The sequence below is a fragment of the Panicum hallii genome, chromosome 3 (genome assembly GCF_002211085.1).
Source record: "Panicum hallii strain FIL2 chromosome 3, PHallii_v3.1, whole genome shotgun sequence".
NCBI lineage: Eukaryota > Viridiplantae > Streptophyta > Magnoliopsida > Poales > Poaceae > Panicum > Panicum hallii.
The window spans coordinates 25,973,099-25,997,234 of record NC_038044.1 but is presented as its reverse complement, the minus strand read 5'-3'; the positions used below and the strand labels follow the sequence as shown (position 1 = coordinate 25,997,234).

Here is a 24,136-nt window from a genome sequence, read left to right as displayed (position 1 = left end):
GAGCCGGCTTGAACCAAGGAACCGCTCCACACCTCGATTCCACTAGAGTTGCTCTTCACCACTCCGGCAAGGTGAGCACAAGACCTCTCACAACCGAAATCGGGGCTCCTCAACAATCTCCTTCAAGAAGCTCCACGAAATCACCTTCTCCAAGCCGTCTAGGGAGCGGCAACTCCCAAGAGTAACAAGCCGATGATCCTTGCTTGAAGGTTCCCTAGTGCCACAAAGCTCAACCTCTTGATGCAATGCACTAGGAAGCACTCACACTCTCAAAAATGCAAATCCTAAGCAAGTGTGTGTGAGAGAGGGATGTCTTAGTTCTATTGTGTCAAGTATGCAGTCCAAATAGCCAAGAGAGTGACCCAATGGCCGGGCATTGGGTATATATAGACATCCCATCAAAAACTAGCCGTTACACTCTTTTCTGCGAGATCGCGGACCGTCCGCGATTCAAAAACCGGACCGTCCGCCGTTATACGCCAGAGAGACAGAGTGCATTAAATGCATGTCAGAACTAGCCATTACAGCCCTGGCGGACCGTCCACGCCCCAGTGGCGGACCGTCCGCAGTTAAGAGTTCCACAACACCAGAGACGAACAGTCTCTGGTACAACATTGAAATTAGACAGCGGACCGTCCGCTCCCAAGGAGTGGACCGTCCGCAGTCCATCCTTGAAACCAAACAGAGACAGCAATGTCTCTGGTTTAAATTATCAAATAGCCTGCGGACCGTCCGCGCCCCAGGGATGGACCGTCCGCAGAGCAGATCATAAGCCCGACCAGAGAACACCCTTTCTGGAACAAAGAGAGTTAGAGTGGCGGACCGTCCGCCCACGTGGGCGGGACCGTCCGTCAGCCACATGAAATTTCCACCAGACCTTCTATAACGGTAGCGGACCGTCCGCGCGCATGGAGCGGACCGTCCGCCCGTATGGAGCGGACCGTTCGTGCTTGAGCAGTCAGCTCTCTAACTTGTTCTTTTTCAAAACTTGACAAAGCGTCGTTAGCCCTCATGCATGCACCTAGACATTTTGAGAAAAATGGCAGTAAAGACCCGTCAAGCATGAGTACATGACCCCTCTTGATAGTACGGCTATCTATCCAACAAATCCGGTCACTTTTCATCTACTAAACGCCTTGTGACCGATAAAATTCAAAAAACCCTATTTTATACTTTTGCCTTGAGCTCGAGCTTTGCTCATCGTCTCCAAAACTCCACACGTTCACAATTAAATATCTTTCATCCGTGGATCAACCTATACTCATTATCTCAAAAGAAATTGTTAATCCACAAACCGTTGCCATTAATTACCAAAACTCGAATTAGGGGCCTAGATGCTTTCAATCTCCCCCTTTTTGGTAATTGATGATAACACTAAGTTTTGGAGTGATAAAAGTGTTCAAGTCAACTTTATACACTAGGCATAAGGTGGACTTGGAATTTAACTTTGGAAGAACTTACTCATTTTTCTTGAAAATTTCAGAATATTGTATGAATAAATTCACCAAGTTTGATGAGTAGAGAGAACTCCCCCTTGATATGTGCATATAAATTTGAATGAATACCAAGAGCACACATATATATATGAACATTTTGATGGAGTTTCCCCTACAAGTGGAAATCGAGGCATACAAGATACAAGATATATATGATATGAATTTTAGCTTGATTAGCATAACCTCACAACCACAAGATGAACATAAGTAAATAAGAATAGCACAAATCACCATAGTTCATCACACATTACAAACCAAATCCATGCAAGATATAAAGCATAAATCTATGTAATGCAATAGAGTTCAACACAAATAAAATATGAGTGGCAAGCGGAAGCCGAAAGCGAATGAGTTCCATGAGAAGTCTATGAGCTCCCCCTAGATCAAAACACTCCAAAGCTCCTTCTCCCCCTATGGCATCAATTTCTAGAAAGATCAATCCATCGGTGGTGGAGGAGGTGGTGGTGGGTAGAACGGCTGGTGCGGGTAGAACTCTGGAGGAGGCACTGGAGCCGGGAACACTGAGTAGAAGTGGTCAGAAAACCCGGTGAAGGCTGTGCTGAAGGTATCAAAGCTCTGCTCTAGATGCTGCTGCCGATGCTCAAGCTGCTCAAAGTGCTCAGAAGAAGGCAAATCCTCAAAGCGGGCGTCAAGAGCTGCTATATCTGAGTGTAAACTCTCCTGAACCCCCTGCATCTGAGCCATCATGGGCCCTGTTTTGTGTAAATTCATTGATTCACAGAAATTCCTTGGACAGGTCGAGACAGTTCGTACGGCGCTGAAATGTGGATGCACAGGCCCTGTTTTGTGTAAATTCATTGATTCCTTGTTTGCTGGGAAAAAACTCCTTATTTCGAGATAAAACTCAAGACAATGGTTAAATAAGATCCCTAAAGATCTCCGAAAAACCTTCCTGAATCGGGCCTCAGTCGTCACATGAGCAGCCGTCCTGGTTGCGGGGCGTCCAGCCCCCGAGCCTAGGACCTGGAGGAGCTACCGAAAGCACACCGAGTGCATTGTCACGCCCAGCCCCCGAGCGCGGAAACCAGACGAGCGGGGATAGTTGTCAATCTTGATTCGTGGGAAATTGTCATCGAAGTCGTAGCGCTCGTCGATGGAGCCATGATGGTTTGTTGATGAGACCCGACTAGTCGGAGTCAATTCCGACTAGTCATTGATGGAGTGAGTCCCGCTCCCGACTAGTTTTGTAGTCGCGATGAGTAGTCGAAGTAGTCGCTGAGCGTTCTCGCAAAGTCGAAGTAGTCATCGGCACTTGTTGATGAAGCCAACTAGTCGGAGTCGAATCCGACTAATTTCAGTTAAGCGGAGTGGTCAGGGTCATCATCGGCGTGTCAGCAGCGTGAGTAGGAGTCGTTCCGAGTAGTTGTCGACGCGCAGCCCCCGAGCTGAGGAGATAGCGGAGCCTAATGGAGATACGCTGAGTAGTAATCTGCCCAGCCCTCGAGTCTGGAGCTCGGCCAGCGGCATGGTCCAAGTCAAGTCCACTGCAAGGTAAACATGAAAGTATGTTGTAACTGATATACATGATATCTCGTTGGGAGCAAATCCCAACATTGTAAAATGCATGTAAATTTTTTCGCGTTTTGCTCTTGCTGGGTCAGACAATTTTCCCGGGTAGGTAGCCTATTATGTTTAAACACCTGATCCCTGATAGCCGTAGCCCATAGCGCAGGAAGCATGGCCACATGCACGCATAGGAACATAGGCGTACAAAAGAGTCGAAGTTTCACGGATTAAAGCGTGTGCTATGCGGGTATTTTAGCAACCGTTAAGAGAAAACTAGAGCAGTTGGCGCTGCGCGAAAAAAGAGAACGCTCGTGGAGTGCACTTATAGGGTGTAACCTGACTGCCCGTGTTTGCAGGGCGGACCGTGCAGGCAATCGAGAATAGGCATGGCATGGACGGGTGAAGAGAATGCGCGTTACGCAAAAAGTAGATGGTGAAGCGTAGCTCTGGAGGGTTTCATGCCCATGCCCATCGAGAGACGTACACAAATAAGTAGACGATCATGTGAAAAACAAGTTGGAAAAGGTATAAGTGACTTACCTTGATTCGTGGGTGATTTGTTGATGAAGCCGACTAGTCGGAGCTGATCCCGACTAGTTGTTGACCGTGCGGGGCTAGTCGCCGAGTAGTTTAAGACTCGTCCCTGACTAGTTTCTAGTCGAGATGAGTAGTTGAAGTAATCGTTGGCGTTGCCAATTTGTCGAAGTAGTCATAGCTGCGGCACGAGCCGAATAGTCGAGGTCATCGCTGCAGCACGTCGATGTTTTGAGACAAGCTGAAGTTGAGCGGAGTAGTCAAGGTCGGTGGCGGCAGTGCGTCGGCGTTGCGCCGCTAGCTGAAGGCAAGCCGCGTTGACAAGGTCCGCGGTGATGGCGCGTCAGCATTGTGGCACGAGTTGAAGTCGAGCCGCGTCGTCGAGGTCAGCAGTGACGGCGCGTCGACGTTGCGGCGTGAGCAGCAGTCGAGTCGATCAGAAAGTTGATTTTCGTCAAGATCATCGACAAGTTCGTCGCTATCGTGACAGGATGTTGGTGCAGATGCCTTCAGCTTGCTGGTGTCGATGAGGTGACGACGGAAGTTGCCTGCACCGTTTAGCGACGTGGACCCAGAAGCCGAAGATGAATGTCGTGCCTTCTTGGAGCGCGACGGATAGGTTGAACTATGCCCTCAAGTTTGCCAGTGGATCTTCGATGAACACCCCTACCTGGCGCACGAGCTATCGGTATTTTACCACCAAGCCCACCGAAGGATACCCCCGAGATGGTGAGATGTAGGTAGGGTGTCGCCGAGATCAGGAACTCGAAGGTGCAAGAAACACAAGGTTTAGACAGGTTCGGACCGCTGAGAGCGTAATACCCTATGTCCTATGTGGTGGTTTGTATTGCCTTAGGTGTTGATCTAGTTGATGTTGCTGGAGGATGTCCCTGCCTGCGCTTATATAGTTTGGCGGACAGGGTTACATGGAAATCCTACTTAGATACGAGTTCAGGAGTCCTACCCGAGTACTTTCCGGATAGTTTCCTTCTGTTCCGACTAGTTCTACTAGGTACAAGTAGTTACAACTGGTGTAGGGTGTGGGCAATGTCCCACCCTTATCATAGAATATGTACGCCATGTGCGCAGTACCGTGGCCCGGGGTCTGACAATATTTTTATCTTTGCTAGCAAATATGCCCGTACATTGTTATAGGAAGCTATATAAATATATCAATTAGTATATAAAAATGTATATATTATACATCATATGTATTTTGTGATAATATTGTCGAGGATTTCAGTCTTTTTCTATTTGACTCGCCAAGCGCGAATTCTAAATAATTTTAAAACTTTAACTTAATAAAGGGTCACTGGATTCCGATTAGAACTCTAATTGACAGATAATGTAACACCCTAATTTTCAAATTAGAAACGTAAATAAATTTTATTAGATTTCTTTAAGGATCCATAAGGTTTTTATTCCATCATTTTGATTTTAGAGCATTTATCGTGAATTAATAGCAATTTACTTAACTATAAAAAGAAATATAAGGAATTATAGGTTTTGTGCATTTCATGCCGCATTGCATTATTTATTGTTTGTCTTCCACTTGAATTTAAATTTCAAGTTCAAATTCAAATGCATTTGAACGCAATTCTTTTTCTTCCTATTTTTCTAATTGAGCCCGGCCCACTCTCTCCTTTTCTTTTTCTCTTTTTCCTCCTTGCGGCCCGGCCCAACCAGGCCTTTCTTCCTCTTCTCTTTCCCCCGTATGGCCCAACCTAGCTCCCTTCCTCTCCCCACCGTGCGGCCCATTCCCCTTTCTCCTCCGCGCGGCCCAGCTTCGCCTGGCCCAACGCCACCGCGCGCCAGCCCCCTTTCCTCCCCTCTCTCTCCCTCACGCTGACTGGTGGGTCCCGCCTGTCGGGGCTTTCTCCTTCCCCGAGCCAGCCTCGGACTCGAGTTCGAGTCCGGCCGGCGTTCGATGCCACCCCGCATCGTGCAGAGCCCCTGGCCCACACACCTAGGTGCCCCGGCCGCCCCATTTAAGCGCCCCCGTGCCCTAGCTCTTCCCCAAGCCACAGCCACCGTTCCCGCCCGAGAAACCCTAAGCGCCGAGCTCTCCCACCGCCGCCGTCGCACCGCCTCGGCCGCTCGCCGCTCTGTCGCTCCGCCGCTCCCCGCCGTCAAGCAAGCGCTCCAGAAGCTTCGCATTGCGGTGAGGATTCTCGCCAGCCGCTTCTTCCCTTCTTCCCCGTCTTCCCGTGCGCCCAATGGCTCGCCATGGCCCCGAGCCTCTAGATGCGTTCCTCGTTTCGCACTCTTGCTCCCCGGCCAAACCCGAGCCTAAATCGTGCCCGGAAACGCGTTTATGCGTGACTTCGGCGAACCGTGGCGGCTCGCCGCCGGCGCTCCGCGCCGCCGCCCTCGCGTCGTCAGCCGCTCACAGCAGTAGGATCCCAATCCAACGGGTTAGATTAGAACTAACCTCAGTCAAGAGAGCCAGATATAGGTTAACCCGAGGCAACTTTGCATTTTAGCCCCTAAGTTTTATAGAAATCAACCCGCAGTCTGCGACAGTTTAAAAGTATTCGCGAATAGATCCTTATTTTTCTGTTTAGACCCTTGTCTTTTCTAAAAATAGAACCTGCTATTCTAAACCCTTCTGTTTTACAATCTAGACCCTAGATCTAAGGTTTAATTATGTTCTAGCCCTCGGTTTCTTTGTTTAGAGTCCTTTTACTTTCAAATCTTCTACAAATAAGCCCCTAGAATCATGTTTTAGCCATAACTTCCCCGTTTTAATTCCGTTTCCATCGATTCTTGCGCTCACACGATCCTTGCGACATATACAGTAGTTTTCTAATATTATTTTGCTCTATTTATATTGTTCGATGTACTGTTTCTTATTTATTATATTTGCTTGCTTGTATATACTTGTGTGTTACGATAGACGGTGCGCAGTTCGAGGGTCCGCAAGAGCCAAGCTATGAAGATGTTCCCGAGCAGCAGCAGTTCTTTGATGAAGATAAGTGGTCCTTGATCATACTTCAGTCCCAATAACTTTATAAATATACACATTTACTTTATTTGCATGCATGTGTCTAGAATATGATGGGTCCCCAAATTAAGGATATGCCTAGTTTCTAATGATCTTCCTTCATTAAATCTGGGTTATAATATTTATGTTGTAGCTAAGCTAGTTGCTTTTACCTAGACTTTGGTTGGATAATCTGAAAATCATGCTACACTAGTTTACTCATGTTCTGGAATACTTTTTATGGTGATGATTAAGATTATTGCATTAATTGGAACATGGAGAACCACCCAGAAAAACAGTGCAACCACAATACTGTATGGCTCTGGTCTTGGCTAATTAATTAGAAACTTTAGCTTATAATGGTCTTACCGAAAGGGCAAGAGGGGAGTGCGTTGATGGGGTATAGCTCTGTCCTCTTGAGGCATGGATATGATCCTGGGTAAGGCGTCTTCCTTATTAGGGAGGGTTATGACCACTGCGGCCTGGAACCTTAACAGACCATTGCAAGTTAGGGATTTTTTTAAAGGTCTCTGTCGGTACATACGGACAGGGGTACCTCCTGCGATGGTGTCCAGCTCCGGCATGTGCGCCAAGCGCATCGTGGTGGACACGTGCCACCACATGCTCGGCCGCCTTTCATCGATCATCGCCAAGGAGCTGCTCAACGACCAGAAGGTCGTGGTGGTCCGCTCCGAGCAGATCTACGTTTCCAGCGGCCTTGTCCGTCAGTAAGTCATCTGACAGAGTGTCCAACCAGATGGGCGCAAGGTTATCCGTGACCTCACCCTTGTCCTCTGGGTAACGGGGCGTACGGTCCGGGCCTGACAGCTGGGATCATGGTCTCCGGACCTCCCCCTCGTGCTCATATAGGTCTGGCGCCCCCACGTGCCCACGAGGACAGGGGTGCTCGGGAATGGCCTCCACAGGCCCAGACCCCCTAGGGGTCCGGCGCCACCACGCGTGGGAGCCAGACCCCTTTAGGTCTGTCCATCTGGACTGGCCTCGGGGGACCGGACCTCCCCTTCCCCCCGGGAAGGGGTCCGGTACCGCCACGTGCCGTCAAGGAGGTGACCGAAGGGCCGGCCCTGCCACGTACCCGTGGCAGAAGGCCCTCCGCGGGACGCCAGCCCAACTACCACATTAAATACGGGTAGGTGGGCTGCGCGCGCCCAAGACAGGGCATGGCCTGCCCACTAACACACTGGGCAGGTATGCTGACACCACGGTAAGCCCGCCTGTTTCCAAGGCGGCGTGTCACTGTGCACTACGCACGGGCAGGCGGCGTACAATCAACTCACTGCGCCGCGCGCGTGGGTAACATGGGTAAGGAGTAATGATGGTCTGCTGCAGGAGAGCTGAGGCGTGCGCTGCCACAGTGCGCGCGGAGGCGACGGCGCAGCGGGTCAGCGCAGCTCCTTCGCCTGTCAGAGGGTCCTGACCCAACAGTGACATCACGTCCTCCACTGTGCGTAGAGTTGACAGCAGACATTGTGCCGGTAAGGCGGCACAAAGCCGTATCCTGGCTATAGATACGCACATGAACTTCTCGATCGAGAGGACTACAGGAAGGAGCTGGAGAAGAAGATCACATATCTCTCATATTACAGGTTCCAGCCGCCGAGCCCACCTGTCGGGGTCCCACTCAGTGTATGCGCCTTCCTTAGTCTATAAAAGGGAAGGTGCGCTCGTTAGAACACGAAGTCAATAAATCCATAAGATTCACAAGGCCTAACAATCTTACAAGCTTTCTCAAGCAATATAACACTCAAGTGGACGTAGGGTATTACGCTCTGGCGGCCCGAACCACTCTAAATCCTCGTGTCTTTCCCGTGTTCATCCGCCCTTTGATCGAGCGTTCCTAGGTCTCCCCCAAACTCATCCTAAACTAGGATTAGGCGGGTGCATTCCGCCACCCGGCTGAAGATTTCCTCCGACAGCCTCGTAGTGAATCCCTGCCACTCACCTTGGAAGTGTTCAAGGGCCTTGCAAACCCGGGCATCAAGGGAAACACACATTGTGGGTAAAGTGTACAACCTCTGCAGAATGAAAACTGATATATCAGCCGTGCTCACGGTTAAGAGCGGCTTGGACACTCACATGATAATTGAACTTAAAGATGATCTAAATCGATGTTCCTTATTTATTTATTTATGTTGTTGATTATTTACCTCTGATATTTGTTTAAGGGTTGGTATATACTTATATTTAGTAAATGCTTGCTTAATAAAATTTTGATCAACTAAAAATGCTTATCGCAGTCAAATCATATTAGCTTTTCCTTGATTTTGGCCTTGCATGTCATGTAATTTACTCTAGTTGCTGAGTACCAACCATAAGTATACTCACGCTTGCTTTATTAAAACCAATGCTGCTTAGAATAAGATAATTGTCCGGAGTTTCCTGAAGATTTTGAAGAATACTAGGCGTATGTCTCCCAGTCATCCGCTTGTGAAGTTGAAGTCCGTTGCTAGTTATTAACGTTTATATATTCGCTTAAGAGTAAAACTGTCGGTCATGTAATAAAGTACCATTATAATCTATTTCCTTATTGCATTATTTCGGGTATACACTTGTGACATCTATCATATGTGTGGAAGTTGATCCTGGCGCACATATGAGATGCATTCGGTTACCTTTTGAAAACCGGGTGTAACAATAAGGAACCATGCGGAACACTAAACTCATCTAGAATCCTCCTTTTTCAAACCATGTTGGCTTCCCAAACCATGGCTCGAGCTCGCCCAAGGGCAGACTGTGTGGAACAAAGAGAGACGGAGCATGATGTGGGTCGAAGTGGGTTGGGATAGTCCCTTCGTTTTGGTGGAATCATCCCAACCCGTATCTACGGGGAATATTCTCGTCTGGGTCTATCCCAACCCACACGAAAATTGCAACCAAACGCAAGTTGAACCCGTCTCGACCCACTTCGACCCACCATCCAAACACATACTTTGGTAGCGTTTGGTTGGAGAGCGGAGTAGAATGGAATAGCTCCATCCCTACTTTTGGAACAGAATTGTTCTTATAGAGCTGTTTGGTTGGAGGGATGGAGCGATTCCATTTCTAGTTTGGTTGAAGGGAGATGATAGAATTTTTCAGTCCGTCATCCTCTGTTTGTGGGTCCCACTTGTCAGGTCGTCTTTCTCACCGCGGGGGGCAGCCTCGGTCGCCACGCCACCGCGCTGTTGATTGGTCCGCCATGCCGTCATCGCTCTCCGCTCTAGTCCGCCACGCCATCGGCGCCCTCCACCCCGATCCGCCACGCCGCCGCCGCCCTCCGCCTTGATCCGCCACGGCGCCGCCACGATCTGCCACGCCACCACCGCTCAAGACCTCCGCTTCCGATCCGTCATGCTGCCGTCGCCCAGGAACTCCGCACCTGGTCCGCCGTTGAAGCGCCCCGACCCAGAGGATCGGTGCTTATAATGTATTAATATACCAGATAACAGCCTCTGGTACAATACATTACATAGGTGGAACCAAAGTCATACAAGCTTTATTTTTACACAGTTCATCACGAAGATCACAAACACTAGGAACTCGATTACGAACAACATATAGGCTCCAAGCTGCTCTTCGCACGTCATCGACACTACTACTAGACTATGGCTCCACGAACACAAACTTGGGTGCGGGCACGGACTACTCGACGTCTTCTGGAACGTAATCAGGATCCTCTGAAAAACATAGCAACAACAGGGGTGAGTACAAAAGTACTCAGCAAGTCCCACCTCACCCTATGAGAGGGGGTTAAAGCAGATACTCATGCAATGATCAAGTAGATAAATAATGCAATAACGAATGCAACAAAAAGGTGACAAACATCAAGCTTTCTAGGTTCATCTCACTAGTAACCAACTCAAACAGGGCTAGGATCCTCGTTGTTATGTCCACACCGTAACCTGTCCTATACCAAGGACACGGCCATTCGAATGGGTTTATACACTCTGCAGAGGTAGCACGCTGTACCCACACGCACGATGCTGCCAGAGACAGTATCGACATAGCCGACACCCAGCCATGGCATAACCTCGCCTAGCCGCCCACATACCCTCGGGTCCTGACCACTCTTGGTCTCCACCCATGCATAAACACATCCACCTCGGCGCGACTACCAAGCTAGCCAGTGGGATTAGGCTAAGTCCGTCCCATTCCGGAACGCGTGATCGCACTGAACATAGGTTAGGTGAGATGGCAAAACAACTTGGTCCTTGGGTTTCACGAGGCAGTAACCATCCTCAACATCTCAACATCGAGCCTACCACCTTGGTAGCACTCGAACGTAAGTCTACCACCACGGTAGCGCTTACACATCCACTATCCCAACACTGCCCCGGTCGACATCTCAACGCACATCAGGTTCAACTTAGCATATCCAAGAACAATAGGCAATCATCATGCAAGATATCACAACAACATGCTAACAAGGTAGTAACTAGGTTCATATTAATCACTCGGCAAATTTCAGCGCCGCATGCATTAACCTATACTAAAAGTTGTACGGGTAGATCATCACAATAGGCGCAATATGATCAAGCAGGGATCGATGAGACTTGCCTTCGCTGGCGTAGTTGTCCTCCGCGTCGAACTCCGGATTGTTCGGTCCTTTCGGGTCTCCTTCGTTTACGGGTTCTACTTCCGATTCGCAACACACAAGCACACATCATACACACATAGCAAACATCAGCACATCACACAAACATTGGTTTCTTTTGATAGCTATTGCTTTTATATGAATTTAGGAAAAAGAATTGGGTCAAACGGAGTTCAGATGAGTGAGCTATGGTCTGATCAGTGTAGTGGGTTTGGGTAAATACAAAAATAAAAGGAATGGATTAGTCGTGGGCCTACTCCACGTGATTAGACTTAAGTGGGCTTGGTTTAGTTCTGGTTGGCCTGTGCGCAAGGCACAATGGCCCAAGGCCTGCTTAGTGGCTTCTAGCTTATTAGGCAGATGGATTAGACAGGGGAAACGGAGGCAGCGCTCTCTGCTCCGCTCTTCAGCCGCCATAGCCACGAGCAGAGCTCGGACTGGCAAGGGAAATCGACGGGCAGGGTGCTCCAACAGAGGGGAAAGGTAGAGAAGGATCTGTTGGTGCTCACCTTGCTTCCGGTCGGCTCAGGAATCTCTCTCTGCTGCAGATCGACGAAGGCGACGAGTTGGGGATTGGGAAGAACGAAGAAGCTCGAGCTCGATTAATTGCAGCTGGTCGGGAGGTGGTGGTCGAATGGAGTAGGGGTGCTCGAGAGGCCACGGGCTCTTCTTAAATAGAGGAAGAAAGGCGGTGCTTCACCGGAAAAAGTCTCGCCGGCTCCTATGCGCGTGGACGCACGCATAGTACGAGCGCGGACTGCTCGCTCGCTATTCAGGGTGAGTTCGCTCAACGAGTCAGCAGAGTGATACGTTTTCACGGTGTGCAGAGGTAGGAGAAGGCTGGTAGCGGGCTGGCTTTCGCACTGGTGATCGTTTACCGTAGTAAAGCCTGCGTACGGCTGCTTCCGGAGACTTCGGCGCGTGCGAAATCGGTGGAGTACACGACTGCCGAGGCTGTCCGTCTTGCCGTCGCGGCGTGCGTAAAGGCAGAGGGAGGACAAGCAAATTTGCCGGAATATCACGCAAAGCTAGCAAGCGTGCTGCGACACTTCGTAGGTTTCTGGGTGAAAGGTAAACGGTGGCTGGGATGAAGTATGCTATACGGTGGGTTCGGGAGAATTCTGCGAGAAGGAATGGCAAGCTTTGGTGACGCTTTTGTAGTGAGGAGGAAGAAGGGTAATAGGAAATTTACAGGGTTACGTTGGAAAGAAATTTTGTTAGGTTTCCAATTTACTCCGAAGGGTATCGACACGGATCGGTTGTGGGTTGACACGAAAGAACATGACGGACATGTTATTTATTTATTTATTTATTTATTTTGGGATGAGAACAGAGTGAGAGAAAATTTTAAGTAACTTATATGATTACTGTATTTGGAGTACTTTTATTTGAATTAATTGATTATTTAATATTAAGCAGCAGTTTAAGCAAGAACAAAAATTGGAATGTTACGGCCGTGCTGCCGTCACCCCGACCCGCCGCCCCCAATCCGTCATTCGGGCTTTTTTTCAGGACGAGCTTGTCCCGAATGTTGGAGCGTATTTTCTGGTTTGGAATGGCTCCATCCCACAAGTTTAGCAACCAAACACTGTAAAATTTAGGATGGAGCTGCTCCGTCCCATCTGGCTCCTAAACTCACGGTGAGGGTCTATTTGGATCCGCTGGACTAGAGTTCAATCCGATGTTTGGATACCAATCAAGAGTATTAAATATAGTCTAATTATAAAATTAATTGCATAAATAGAGACTAATTCACGAGATGAATCTATTAAGCCTAATTAATCCATCATTAGCACATGTTTATTGTAGCACAACATGATCAAATCATGAACTAATTAGGCTTAATGGTTTCGTCTTGTGAATTAGCTTTCATTTATACAAGTATTTTATAATTAGATTATATTTAGTATTTCTAATCGATGTCCAAACATCGCTTGCGATGCGAACAAGTTTAGTCCCCTCATCCAAAATGCTCTCGGTGAGGTGGAGATCAATTTATCTGAGCTGGCTGGTAGAAGAAAATGACCAAAAAGTGGGCCGCTCGGTTTTATTGCACGATAGGAAAGTAAACGGTCTCGTTGCTTGAATGCACGGTATCCCACGCTCCCACGAGGGGCCACGTGATCGTGTCCATATCCCAACCGCGCGGTGACCGCACCCGCAACAGACCGCCGGAGCCTGCCGCCCGCCGTCTCCGGCTCTCCGCTCACCCCCCATCTGCTCTCCCCCTCTTCCCTCTCCGACCCTCGCCATGATGTCCTCGGCGCCTCCGCCGGAGCCGCCCGCCGGCGCCGGCGACGACGACATGGAGTCCCTCCCCCTCGCCGCCGCCTCCGACTACGCCTCCGTCGCCTCCACCTTCGACCCCCTCCTCTCCTCCGCCTCCAACTACGCCTCGGTCGCCTCGCCCCGCTCCCCTCCGGCGCACGCCGCCTACACGCTCTCCCCGACCTCCTCCTCCTCGTTCGTCGACCCGCCCTCCTACGCCGACGCCACCGGCGCCGGCGCCGGCTCCTCCTCCCCGCGCTCCGCCTCCTCGCCCTCCTCCGCATCGCCGAGATCCGCGCGCGCGGCGGCCTCCGTGTACGCCCTGCTCGCGGTCTCCGACCCGGAGACCGAGGCCGAGCCCGCCGCCACCTCGCTCGTCCCCGGATCCGCGCCCACCTACGTCTCCTACCTCGTCACCAGCGTCCGCCGCGGGGACCCCGCCCAGCGCCGCCACGCCGTGCGCCGCCGCTTCCGGGACTTCGTCACGCTCGCCGACCGACTTGCCGAGGCCTTCCGGGGCTACTTCGTGCCGCCGCGCCCCGACAAGAACACTGTCGAGAGCCAGGTCATGCAGAAGGACGAGTTCGTGGCGCAGCGCCGCGCCGCGCTCGAGCGGTACCTGTGGCGGCTCGCCGAGCACCCCGCCATCGGGCCCAGCGACGAGCTGCGCGTCTTCCTGCAGGCCGAGGGCAAGATGCCGCTGCCAGGCAGCACTGACGTGGCATCGCGGATGCTTGATGGAGCGGCAAGGCTGCCACGGCAGCTCATCGCCGGGGAGGAGGCCGTTGCTGCACCACAGGACGTCGTGCAGCCAGCTAAGGGTGGCAGGGACCTGCTCAGGATATTCAAGGAGCTCAAGCAGTCTGTGGTCACTGACTGGGGTGGTGTAAAGCCTCCGCTGGTGGAGGAGGATAGGGAGTTCCTGGAGAAGAAGGAGAAGCTGCATGAGTGGGAGCAGCAGCTCACTGGTGCGTCACAACAGGTGACCCGTTTGCAGATGCCAAAACTCCCATCTACTATGTGTCTCATAGATATGATCAGTGAGGCAGTGGTTTCTTCTCTTCTACTACTACTTAATAGGTGATAACTAGTAGAGACTGTTTAACTGGTGATTCATTGTCTCGGTTGAAGAACTGAACCCCCAAACTCCCCACTAAAAGACTTCACAATACTGACCTAAACATATTGAGTTTCATGACATGGGAGTATGATCAACGACTCTCCTTCAGTACCATACTATGCAAATCGTGTTAAGCTTATTTCCTTCATCGACATTATAGACATTAGACCATTGCAAGAGAATTTTTGTGGCAAAATTCCCCCCATCCAATAGCTTTAATTTAACTGCAACACTGTGATTGTAATTAAATGCTTTTATGCCAAAACATCTTACTTCTGGTAGTGTTTATGTTTGATCATTTTACCATTCATTTAGGGTTTAGATAGAGCGTGCAGAGGATTTATTATATTAGTAGAATGATGCCACATTAATTGTTCCACCATCTGATGTTCTTCTTCACCCATTGAAGCTAATGTTTTGTTTTTATGTTGGTAGTCTCAACAGGAGTTATGACTTCTGATTCTGAATTGTCTTGCACATGCTTTGTTTGGCTTACTGCCCTACTCAATGGTTTAATCGGAGGGGGAAAATAGAAAAAGTTCTAAATTGATATCTTATGTTAGTGTGTTCAGCCTAACAAGTTGTAGTTCAGAATGGACTCAGCTATGATTGGGATTCATGGCTGGGATTCATTTTTTACTGATAATTTTGCATACTCATTTTGTTCTCCAGCATCCACATCAGTTTCAAACTAGATTGTGCACATATTAATTTGACCATAACCTGTGCGCCATATGATATGTTGTACAGTATGGTGAACTAGATTAATGGGGCAATATGTTCTCACAAAAGAAGAAAAAAGAGAAAGTGCTTTCAGAAGGTTAATAGGGCAATACATCAATATATTGATTATATTCTAACAATGGAAACATTCTTGAATCATCAGTGTGGGAGGATCCCCTACCCATGGTCGTGTTTGTCATGTACAGTATCAGAATAGGACAAGGGCCATAATGTCTGTTGCATGTCTGGTAATGTGAAGCAACGTCAGTTGATGGGAGTCTTTTTTAATAGAAAACTGGTTTAGTGCTGAAATTACTAAAGGTGTCTTGGAGGAAGCTATTGATCAACTTTTCCATCTTCTCCACAGGCAGAAGCACTCGTCAAGGCTCAACAAGATATGGGTGAAACAATGGGAGCACTTGGATTGGCATTTGTTAGACTGACAAAGTTGGAGACTGAGGAGGCAATGTATGATTCACAGAGGATAAGAGCAGCTGACAGCAGGCGTGTAGCCACTGCAGCTGTTAAAGCTAGCAGGGCATGCCGAGATCTGAATGCTCAAACTGTTAAATATCTGGTAGAACTTCTGGCCTGTGGACTACATTATCGATAATCTCTACTGCTTAAAAGTGATCGTATTCAGGGATCTTACTTTGTTCCTTTCTTTTTGGCAGGATACGCTGCATGAACATTTAAGCATAATGTTGTCTGTCCACACTGCATTTTCTGATCGGGCAAGTGCATTATTGACTGTACAAACTCTCATGTCAGATTTGGCATCATTACAGTCAAGGATCGAGAAACTCGAAGCTGCATCCTCAAAGATATTTGGTGGTGATAGAGCTAGAATTCGCAAAGTGGAGGAGCTAAGGGAAACAATCAGGGCTACCGAAGATGCTAAGTTCTGTGCTTTAAGAGAATATGAGAGAATTAAGGTAATAAATAAATGCTCATTTTGTCCAAAAATATTGCTGGTTAACAATGACAAGAGCAAAAACTGTGAATCATTGACTGTTTACTCAGTTACTCTAGTTTCTTGTAACTTTATCTACCATCATGTCCTTTTTCATACGCAAAATTATGTAGCGGTTCTGTCAGCTTTCAAATGTCTCTTCAATTGTTTTCCCTTTGTTGTTTCACAGTATCATTGAACTTTGGTTGGTATCTAATATTCACAAGGATGAAGGAACTAGCTTCCACTACTTCAACCAATAGACCATTCCTATATGACATTTTCTGTCCATTTATTTTTGAATGACACATGTAACTTTAGCCAATAATGATCAAACTTGATGGAGTGCAATATATTTACTCGCCATGAGGCTTGAGATCCAATCACTTTCTATATATATTCTGTGATCTTATTAATATTAGTTCTGAGGGATGCTGCCTTATCATTTCCGAGCAAAGAATTATTTAATTCGAATCGACCTGCTTGCATGGATCATATTTCTTTGATGCTGAGCACCTGGCTAGGAAATATTAAATAAATAAATAAATAAATAAACAGCAACAGCAGTAGAAATGTTTCCCTCTGGTTTGTCTCATTGTAACTGTAAGGTTACTTCTGTATATGCATTGTATGTTTTTTTCTAATGATATCTTCACTTTAGTGAGGCAACTAAGATATGGTTTTATCCGAATGGTTCAGGAAAATAACAGAAGTGAACTCCAGCGACTAGACAGAGAAAGAAAAGAAGATATCCTGGTGATGCTAAAAGGATTTGTTACAAGCCAGGTACTGTGTCGAGCGCTATATCCCATTATATTCTGCGATGATGCTTTTGTAGAAAAAAAATGTTGAAGTCTTAATTGCTCTTGCCGAGCAAGATAGATATCCAGACTTGGTTCCCTTTCATCTGATTAACCTAGCAAGTCAGTCTGTTGGGTATTTGTTAGTCCTGAGCCTAGTGTTTTTTTATGCTGCAAATTAATATGTTCCAGTTACCTCTGCAATTAAGCTTATGTATGTATGCACGTACACACGCAGGCGGCCTACGCTGAGAAAATTGTGGGTGGTTGGGAGACGGTGGCTGCGGAGACGAGCGGATATTCGCGAGGAACTAACAACCTGCCATCTTATATGGATTAACATGCCATCTTAGGGTCTTAGCTTCACCATATTTGGTTGGATGACAATGTTTATACAATGTAATCTAGGATATGCACCGTGAAATAGAAAGCTGCACCAAATTCGATTTGTTTTCATTTATTTGTTTATAATCAAACGAAGCTTGGCGCCACAGTTGGACCGGACGAGTGCTGGTTGCCACTTTTTCCCCCGTTTGTACGTTGGAAGTGTACACGGTAATCTCATCGCTCGCTTCTTTCGTTTATACGGGAAGATGAACGGTGTAAGTGGAAGTTAAATTACTATGTGGTTACTGGATTTGAGAACTGGAAATTTGCTCTGATCGATGTTTTCACACTGCGCGTAGCGGACTGAGCCGCGCTGGGTACATACCAGCAACAAAGTGGATCATATCAGACGATCTCAAAATGATATTAGAGGCAAATGTCCGAAGAACAAAGCAAATGCTTTTTTTTCTTGTTTTTTTCCTTCCACAAGGTGGGAACTATTTACATCGCCATTTCTGGTCTTACAGAACAAAGGGCTCTCCAAACTATGCTTCAAACTGAGTTCCTATGCCTATGGAAGCAAGGAACAACGCCTAGCTTTGAAGAAGCAAGCTTTTTTTATCAGTTTTGCCAACGAAGCAGCCTTCACCACCGTTTGCCCTCCACAAGCTCAGCAATAGAATGGGCTGTGAGGACCGATGGCTAGCAGACCAAAGAGAAACAGTCATTTGGCTACAGGCCCTCAAAAAAACCAGGACTTTCGAAGCCAGCAAGGAACATGTCCGTTTCCTCAGACATGGAATATGGCTCTGGCTCCGACTGGAGCATGCTCTCCAGCACACTGGAATCCAGCCCATCAAGGTAGAAGGGCTGCCCCATGCTGGCATCAACTCCACCTTTATTCTGCGGATCAGCTTCCATCATCCTCAGCATCTCTTCAATATCAAAGCCATCATCCTCACCCTCTGGAATGTTGGCAATAGGTTCCAGTGGCTCGAAGACTTCCTTGTCAGCTACATTGGGTGTGCTAGCTTGGGTACTACTGGGATGGCTGTCTTCATGCTGAACCCAAGAACCAGATATCATCTCAGACCTGTGTGAACCAGCCTCCATAGGGTACTCCACCTTCAGAGAGCTTGAAATGTCGGCGACTTCTGGCTTGAGTGCAGTGGATGCAATATCTGAGTGATTTGATGTTGTTGTCGACTCGCATGATGTGCTAGGTAGAAGACTGTCGACAACTGCAGCAACCTGGGTAGAGGCTGCTGCTGGAGCAACTTGGCTAGAAGTCGCTGCACTCTGCCTGGGGAAGTTAGTGCGGGCAACCTCTCCATACATCGCTCTAGCCGCTTCATCATAGGCCCTGGCTGCATCCTCCGCAGTTGGGAAGGTCCCCAGCCAGAGTCTGTTGACCCGATTTGGCTCCCGGATTTCAGCAACCCACTTGCCCCAAGTACGCTGCCTCACACCACGGTATCCACATTGTGTATTTTCAGGCCCTCCTTTTCCCTTCATGCAGCCCTTCTTTGAACCCTTAGCAGGTGCTTTCCTTGCTCGCTTCGCACCCTCAGCACCGTGCTCCAACAGCTTGTTGTGCTCAGCCCACCGCTTGATGACAGCTGCGACTGAGGTAGGCCCATCGCGTGATCTCCGAGGACGTTTCTTCCTGCTCAATTAACAAACAAACACTTCAGTATTGCTGTTATTGTGTAAAAACTTCACAAAACGAACATGTAATGAGAAAGTACAAAATAAATCAAGATGTCCCAAAATACCATGTAAACCAAAAAGGCTAACAAAAACCATATAATGAACAAGTGGAGAACAAACAAAACAAGACAGCATCCAAACACTTGTACCGTCTCCACAGAAACAGATTAATATTTTGCTCACTACCACCTATCAGTCACCACAAATGATCAAATGTTCCTACATGCCAATCGTCTCCACAGAAACAGATACTATTTAGCTCCGAACTCTGTTAGTTTCCTTTCGATCAGAAGTTCAGGACACCTCCACCAAAAAAGATACCCTTTCACTCAAATAATCAAGCTGCTAATAATTACACTTCATACAGGGAGTAGGGACAAAACTATCTTAACAGAATCAGATTAGATGTCATTGGCACCACTGCACCTCCACATGCAAAGTATGCAGGTAAAAACATAGGAGGACCTAGGCAAAGCTAACTTAAGGCTGGTCAAGTTCACAACAACACTATCAGTCAAAGACTGCTAGCAATAGCTCACATGCTCTACTCTAGCACAAGAGCAGCCAGACAAAATGGTTAAACACACCACAGATTAGAGGCCACTGGTGGCGCATCTCCCTGGGATTTCTGCTCGACCGAGAGCTCGTACTCATTCGAGCGAAGAGCCCGGCCTCCTGCTGAAACACGAACTGTTATTTGTGTCCTGGGTTTTACACGGTCGAGCTGACGAACACATAGCAGTCAATATTTCCTGTTTACAAGAGGTGATCAGAGCAGTCATACCTATTGTTCTGACGGAACCAAGCACCACAGTACTGCCCTCTGCTCCAAATGTTCTAGATTACCGAAAAGACAACACAGACAGACATAATACGTATCAGAGACTGGATAAACAAAGAAAAACTAACAGTATAACAATTACACAAAAGATGAAGAAACAGTGTCAGCACAGAAGTTAGACAGGCATGAGTCAAATAGTACACATGTTTCTGTGGAGACGACACACCAGAACAGTATATAACTCTAACCAAATATCAAGTGAATGATGATAATCCCTAAGGTTCGAATTTGCATCAAAGCTCAAAATTCCTATCTTACAGTAGTCCACAACCCGAAACTCGATGCTCGACCCCGATATAACAAACAAATCTAGTTTTTGCAGCCAACAGCAAGCAAAAGCATGCGATTTCCACAATTTCCAGGGATATGCTATGTTCCACACTACCCAAATCAACAATCATCACTGCAAGGACCAACTACAACTACAAGAGGTCCATGACCCCCCAATTACCCCCAATTACCCCTCTTTTCTCCAAATCAACACCCAGACGAAACCTGAATCGACCTCGGAGCCCCCAAGCGGCAAAACGGGCGATCCCAAGAACACGGACCACCAACCGAAACCCTAATCCTCAAATTCACGGGCAGATTGGCCCAATCCGACAAAGAAACCCCTCAACCGTCGCCACGGGGACTAGAACCAGCCTATCCCCCACCAATTTAACGATCCAGAACCCTAACCAGAAATCCCCACCAGCGAATCGAACAAGTCCCCACGAAATCGACCATCCTACGACCTCAATCTCTGTACAGGAACCCGCTCCCACCAAATTGAACATCCCCAAACCCTAACCCCCCAACGAACGGGTAAATCGAAAGAAATCGCGGAAGTTCGGCAGGATGATCTCACCTTCCGGGCTGCAGGGCCTGCGCCTGCATCGGCATGGCCTGCTTCTGATCCACCGTCATGGCCGCTCCAAAGATCACCACTGGGTTACTAGGGTTCGCTATCTGGTTTTGGCTAGTGCGCTTCGAGTAGCTCGAGTCGGGAAGACTAGCGAGAGATCGAGAAGAAAAGTCGTCGACGGGGGAAGAAAAGAACAGAGAAACCGGAAACCCGATGAGAGGCGGGCGCGGGCATTTTATAGGCCGCCCGGGACGCGCACGGCGGGCCCACTGAGTGGGAAAATATCTCGGGTTCTAGGTGGCTCGCGGCCGGTCCACGGGGTTCGGCCGTGCCCGAGCCCACACGTCAGAGGGAGGGGTTCACGTGGGTGTGGTGCAGTGAGGAGGGGGGCGAGGTGACGTGAGGCGTGCGCTGGGCCGCGTGGTGCGCCTTTGCGAGGAAGGATCGAGAGACTTGGCGCCTAAGCAAACGCGACCGGCCCAGTCGCCGCACTTTCCTTGGCGAGTGGATTTTTGCCTCCCGTGGTCAGTAAAGTCCGGCGGCCTATGGATGGATTTCCGTCTCTATTATGTGTCCGATACGGAAAAATTTTATTTTTTATAAATGTACACAACGGTCGAGTGCCTAAATATAATTTTACACGCAATAAATAAATTATTGATCAAATATAAAATAGAAATGCTTAAATATATTCACAGATCAACGATAAAAAATGAAATGGATGCAGTATGTGCGAGCAAAGTGGATTGTCCTAATGGCCCTACCATGTTAGCCACTGATTCACGGTGATATTTTCAGAACCGCTCAGCATCTCAATCTCTAACAAATACCTTCTATTTTTTTATCCATCCCCATTCTAAAATATAGGAGAAATGCATCACGGTGCACCGAGATTTAACATGTGCGTTGCAACGTGAGTAAAAATACATTTGCATTGCAATAGGAGTAAAAATCAAGGGTAAAAATCCGAAAAACTACCACCAAATATAAATATTCTGTAAAACTACCAACAAATAACATGGTTCCAAAGAAATCTGAGATAAATCAAATCGTAGGTACGTCATTGTCACCGAAGCCAACTGATAAACAAATGTACAGTAAATTCTATTTTATATCCCATCCATTGATGCGGCTAAGATAATTCTTTACTTCAATAGGAAGTAGTTGTCGATAAGATTCACTTTTGATGATGAGATATCGATGATGAAGTTCTGCCGCATAGTACAAGATCCTGTCAACAATTCGGATACGTAAGTAAACATCTCATAAACGATTGATAGCAACAATTATTAAAGATGATAAGAAATATTTTTCAGAAAGCAGTATACTCACCGTACAAATCTCCATGCTCTTGATACTTTTCCACCAAGACATGTAATGCAGAACCAGGTAGCCCGTAAAATACCTGTGACAGCTTTCGTATCACTCATATTGTTGTATAGTGTAAATAAAAGCTATTAATGATTAGTAATCTCTAATAAGTTACCCTTTCTCCTCATCTTCAACAATTCCCTTTTCATGTGTGAATGACCACTTGTAGATATTCTGGTCCCACCTAGGACTATTCACGTTAATTGCAGCTGTATACTTCTCGTAGAAATGTGTAATAGTCTCTCCATATTTTCTGTATGGAACATCTTCACACCACTATGGAACACGTGACGGATCAATCACGATAAATTTTTTGTCCACATGATCCAAGACATACAGCATGAAATTTTTCCCGGTAAACCATGGCAGGAGGAACTACCAATAATCTATAGTAAGATAGATAATAATAATAATATTTAAAATTAAAGATTTGGTAGACTTATGTATTTGCAACGTAAGTGGTCATAGTTTAGAATTGACCATCCCCCAATTGCAGCACCTAGCTCTTTATTACTATAGCTTTCACAAAATTTCGGATGTCTTGTTAAATCACACATCTTCTGCAATATAGAAAAATTAATTGGCATGATCAGTAGTCCATATCGATAATTTATTTTTTCAAAGAATAAGATTAGTGATATACTATGTCATGAAAAAAATATATAACTACCCACTTACACAGAATCTGATCCATGAAATGCTTTGAGATCGCAGCATTATAATATTTCAACCTTCGGTACTCATGATATGCATAACAACGAACACCTAGATTGAAACATTCCGCGGATATACCTTGATTTATTATTAATATCTTTCTCAGATCTCTGACAGTCAATGCAATATTGTAAGGTTCAAAGCTTCGCACCCAACGCTTCCTGTTAAAACAAATGAGTAGGAAAGATGCCAAATTAATCATAATAATCTAGACCGATAGGCATAATTTTGATTCAGTATAATTATATAGTGTACTTTACATCAGTGCTCAAAGAATGATAGGAAGTGAGAAGCTTATTCCAAGGCAACGGCAAACGATGCGATGTAGTCGCACAATATCCCTATCATATCTTCTCTGCGCAGATTCATGTGCCGCTTTGAAATAGAGTCTAAAAACTCATCTTTGGATTGGTCACGATGACTCCGTGTAGAGTTTTGCTGCGTTATTATGATGTCAGGTGTCCCCTGCTGGCCCACTATACAGTTACCGTCTCTATCATGATTTCCATTATGATTTCCATGGCTTGGAGTTGTGGTCAGTTGTTTAGAATCATCTATTTCCACTACGTCGTTTGGATTTCCAGGTTCATCATCATTGCGCAGAAATAATGGACGTCCTCTCCGGACGTTTAGAAGAGAAGATATCAAAATAGCAGCAAGTTTCAACCTAAATCCTTTCATATCTTGCTGCACGATGAATATAAAATGGATATTGATTAATAAATTTGTTAATCAATGATGATAATTTTTCTGGTAAGCTATCTAAACAACCTGCGTTATGGCGTCAGAGAGCACATCACTAGTCCAGTACTCCACAAAATTGATTAAAAATAGCCCGCACGAATATACATTAAACAAAGGGTGAGATTCAGAAACATTTGATTTATATTTTAATAATATTAAGCTCATACCGATCTGTTTGCAGCTGATCTGGTAAAATCTCTCTAACTGGCCAAGAAGGAACTTTTAGGTCTGGCCATCTATTTTTTTTACAACAACACGCTGGGATATGAAGTTTACTTCTTTTTCCAAATCTTTCAGCTATTTATGAAAAAAAGATTATATAAAGCTATCGCTAGGTTGAGCAGTAATCCTTGAATTATGTGGTTAAGTAATACTCACTGTAGCCTCAAGGTCCTTGCGTCCCAAGAGTGTACACAACGAATCGAGTACTTGCACCTCACGCTTTGGAGCATTGACAATAGCAAGATACCAATGCGTATTATTAATATATATTGGTAGAAAAACCTAATTAATCATCAAAAGTACAACATATAGGAAAATATCAGATGTAATTGTGCCAAATTTTAGAAACGATGTCGTGATAAT

The 24,136-nt window shown here is 46.8% G+C and overlaps 2 protein-coding genes across 4 annotated transcripts; one reads left to right on the top strand and one right to left on the bottom strand.

Annotated features, from left to right (window-relative positions):
* Positions 1–13,266: 13,266 nt before the first annotated feature.
* On the top strand, positions 13,267–17,488 carry LOC112887924 (sorting nexin 2B-like). The gene is made up of 5 exons (XM_025954215.1): positions 13,267–14,384; positions 15,613–15,822; positions 15,920–16,180; positions 16,897–16,983; positions 17,236–17,488. Exons 1-5 carry the CDS (start codon positions 13,386–13,388, stop codon positions 17,335–17,337), a joined length of 1,659 nt encoding a protein of 552 aa, XP_025810000.1. The 5' UTR covers positions 13,267–13,385; the 3' UTR covers positions 17,338–17,488.
* Positions 17,489–17,750: 262 nt separating this feature from the next.
* On the bottom strand, positions 17,751–20,924 carry LOC112887925 (dehydration-responsive element-binding protein 2B-like). Of its 3 annotated transcripts, none has more exons than XM_025954216.1 (4): positions 20,726–20,924; positions 19,819–19,871; positions 19,622–19,712; positions 17,751–18,990 (listed from the first exon to the last, which is right to left on the bottom strand). In XM_025954216.1, exons 1-4 carry the CDS (start codon positions 20,782–20,784, stop codon positions 18,057–18,059), a joined length of 1,137 nt encoding a protein of 378 aa, XP_025810001.1. In that variant the 5' UTR covers positions 20,785–20,924; the 3' UTR covers positions 17,751–18,056. The 3 variants fall into 3 exon arrangements, with proteins under 3 accessions (XP_025810001.1, XP_025810002.1, XP_025810003.1); XM_025954217.1 differs by having other exon boundaries at positions 19,622–19,709; XM_025954218.1 differs by lacking the exons at positions 19,622–19,712; positions 19,819–19,871.
* Between the last annotated feature and the right edge of the window lie 3,212 nt (positions 20,925–24,136).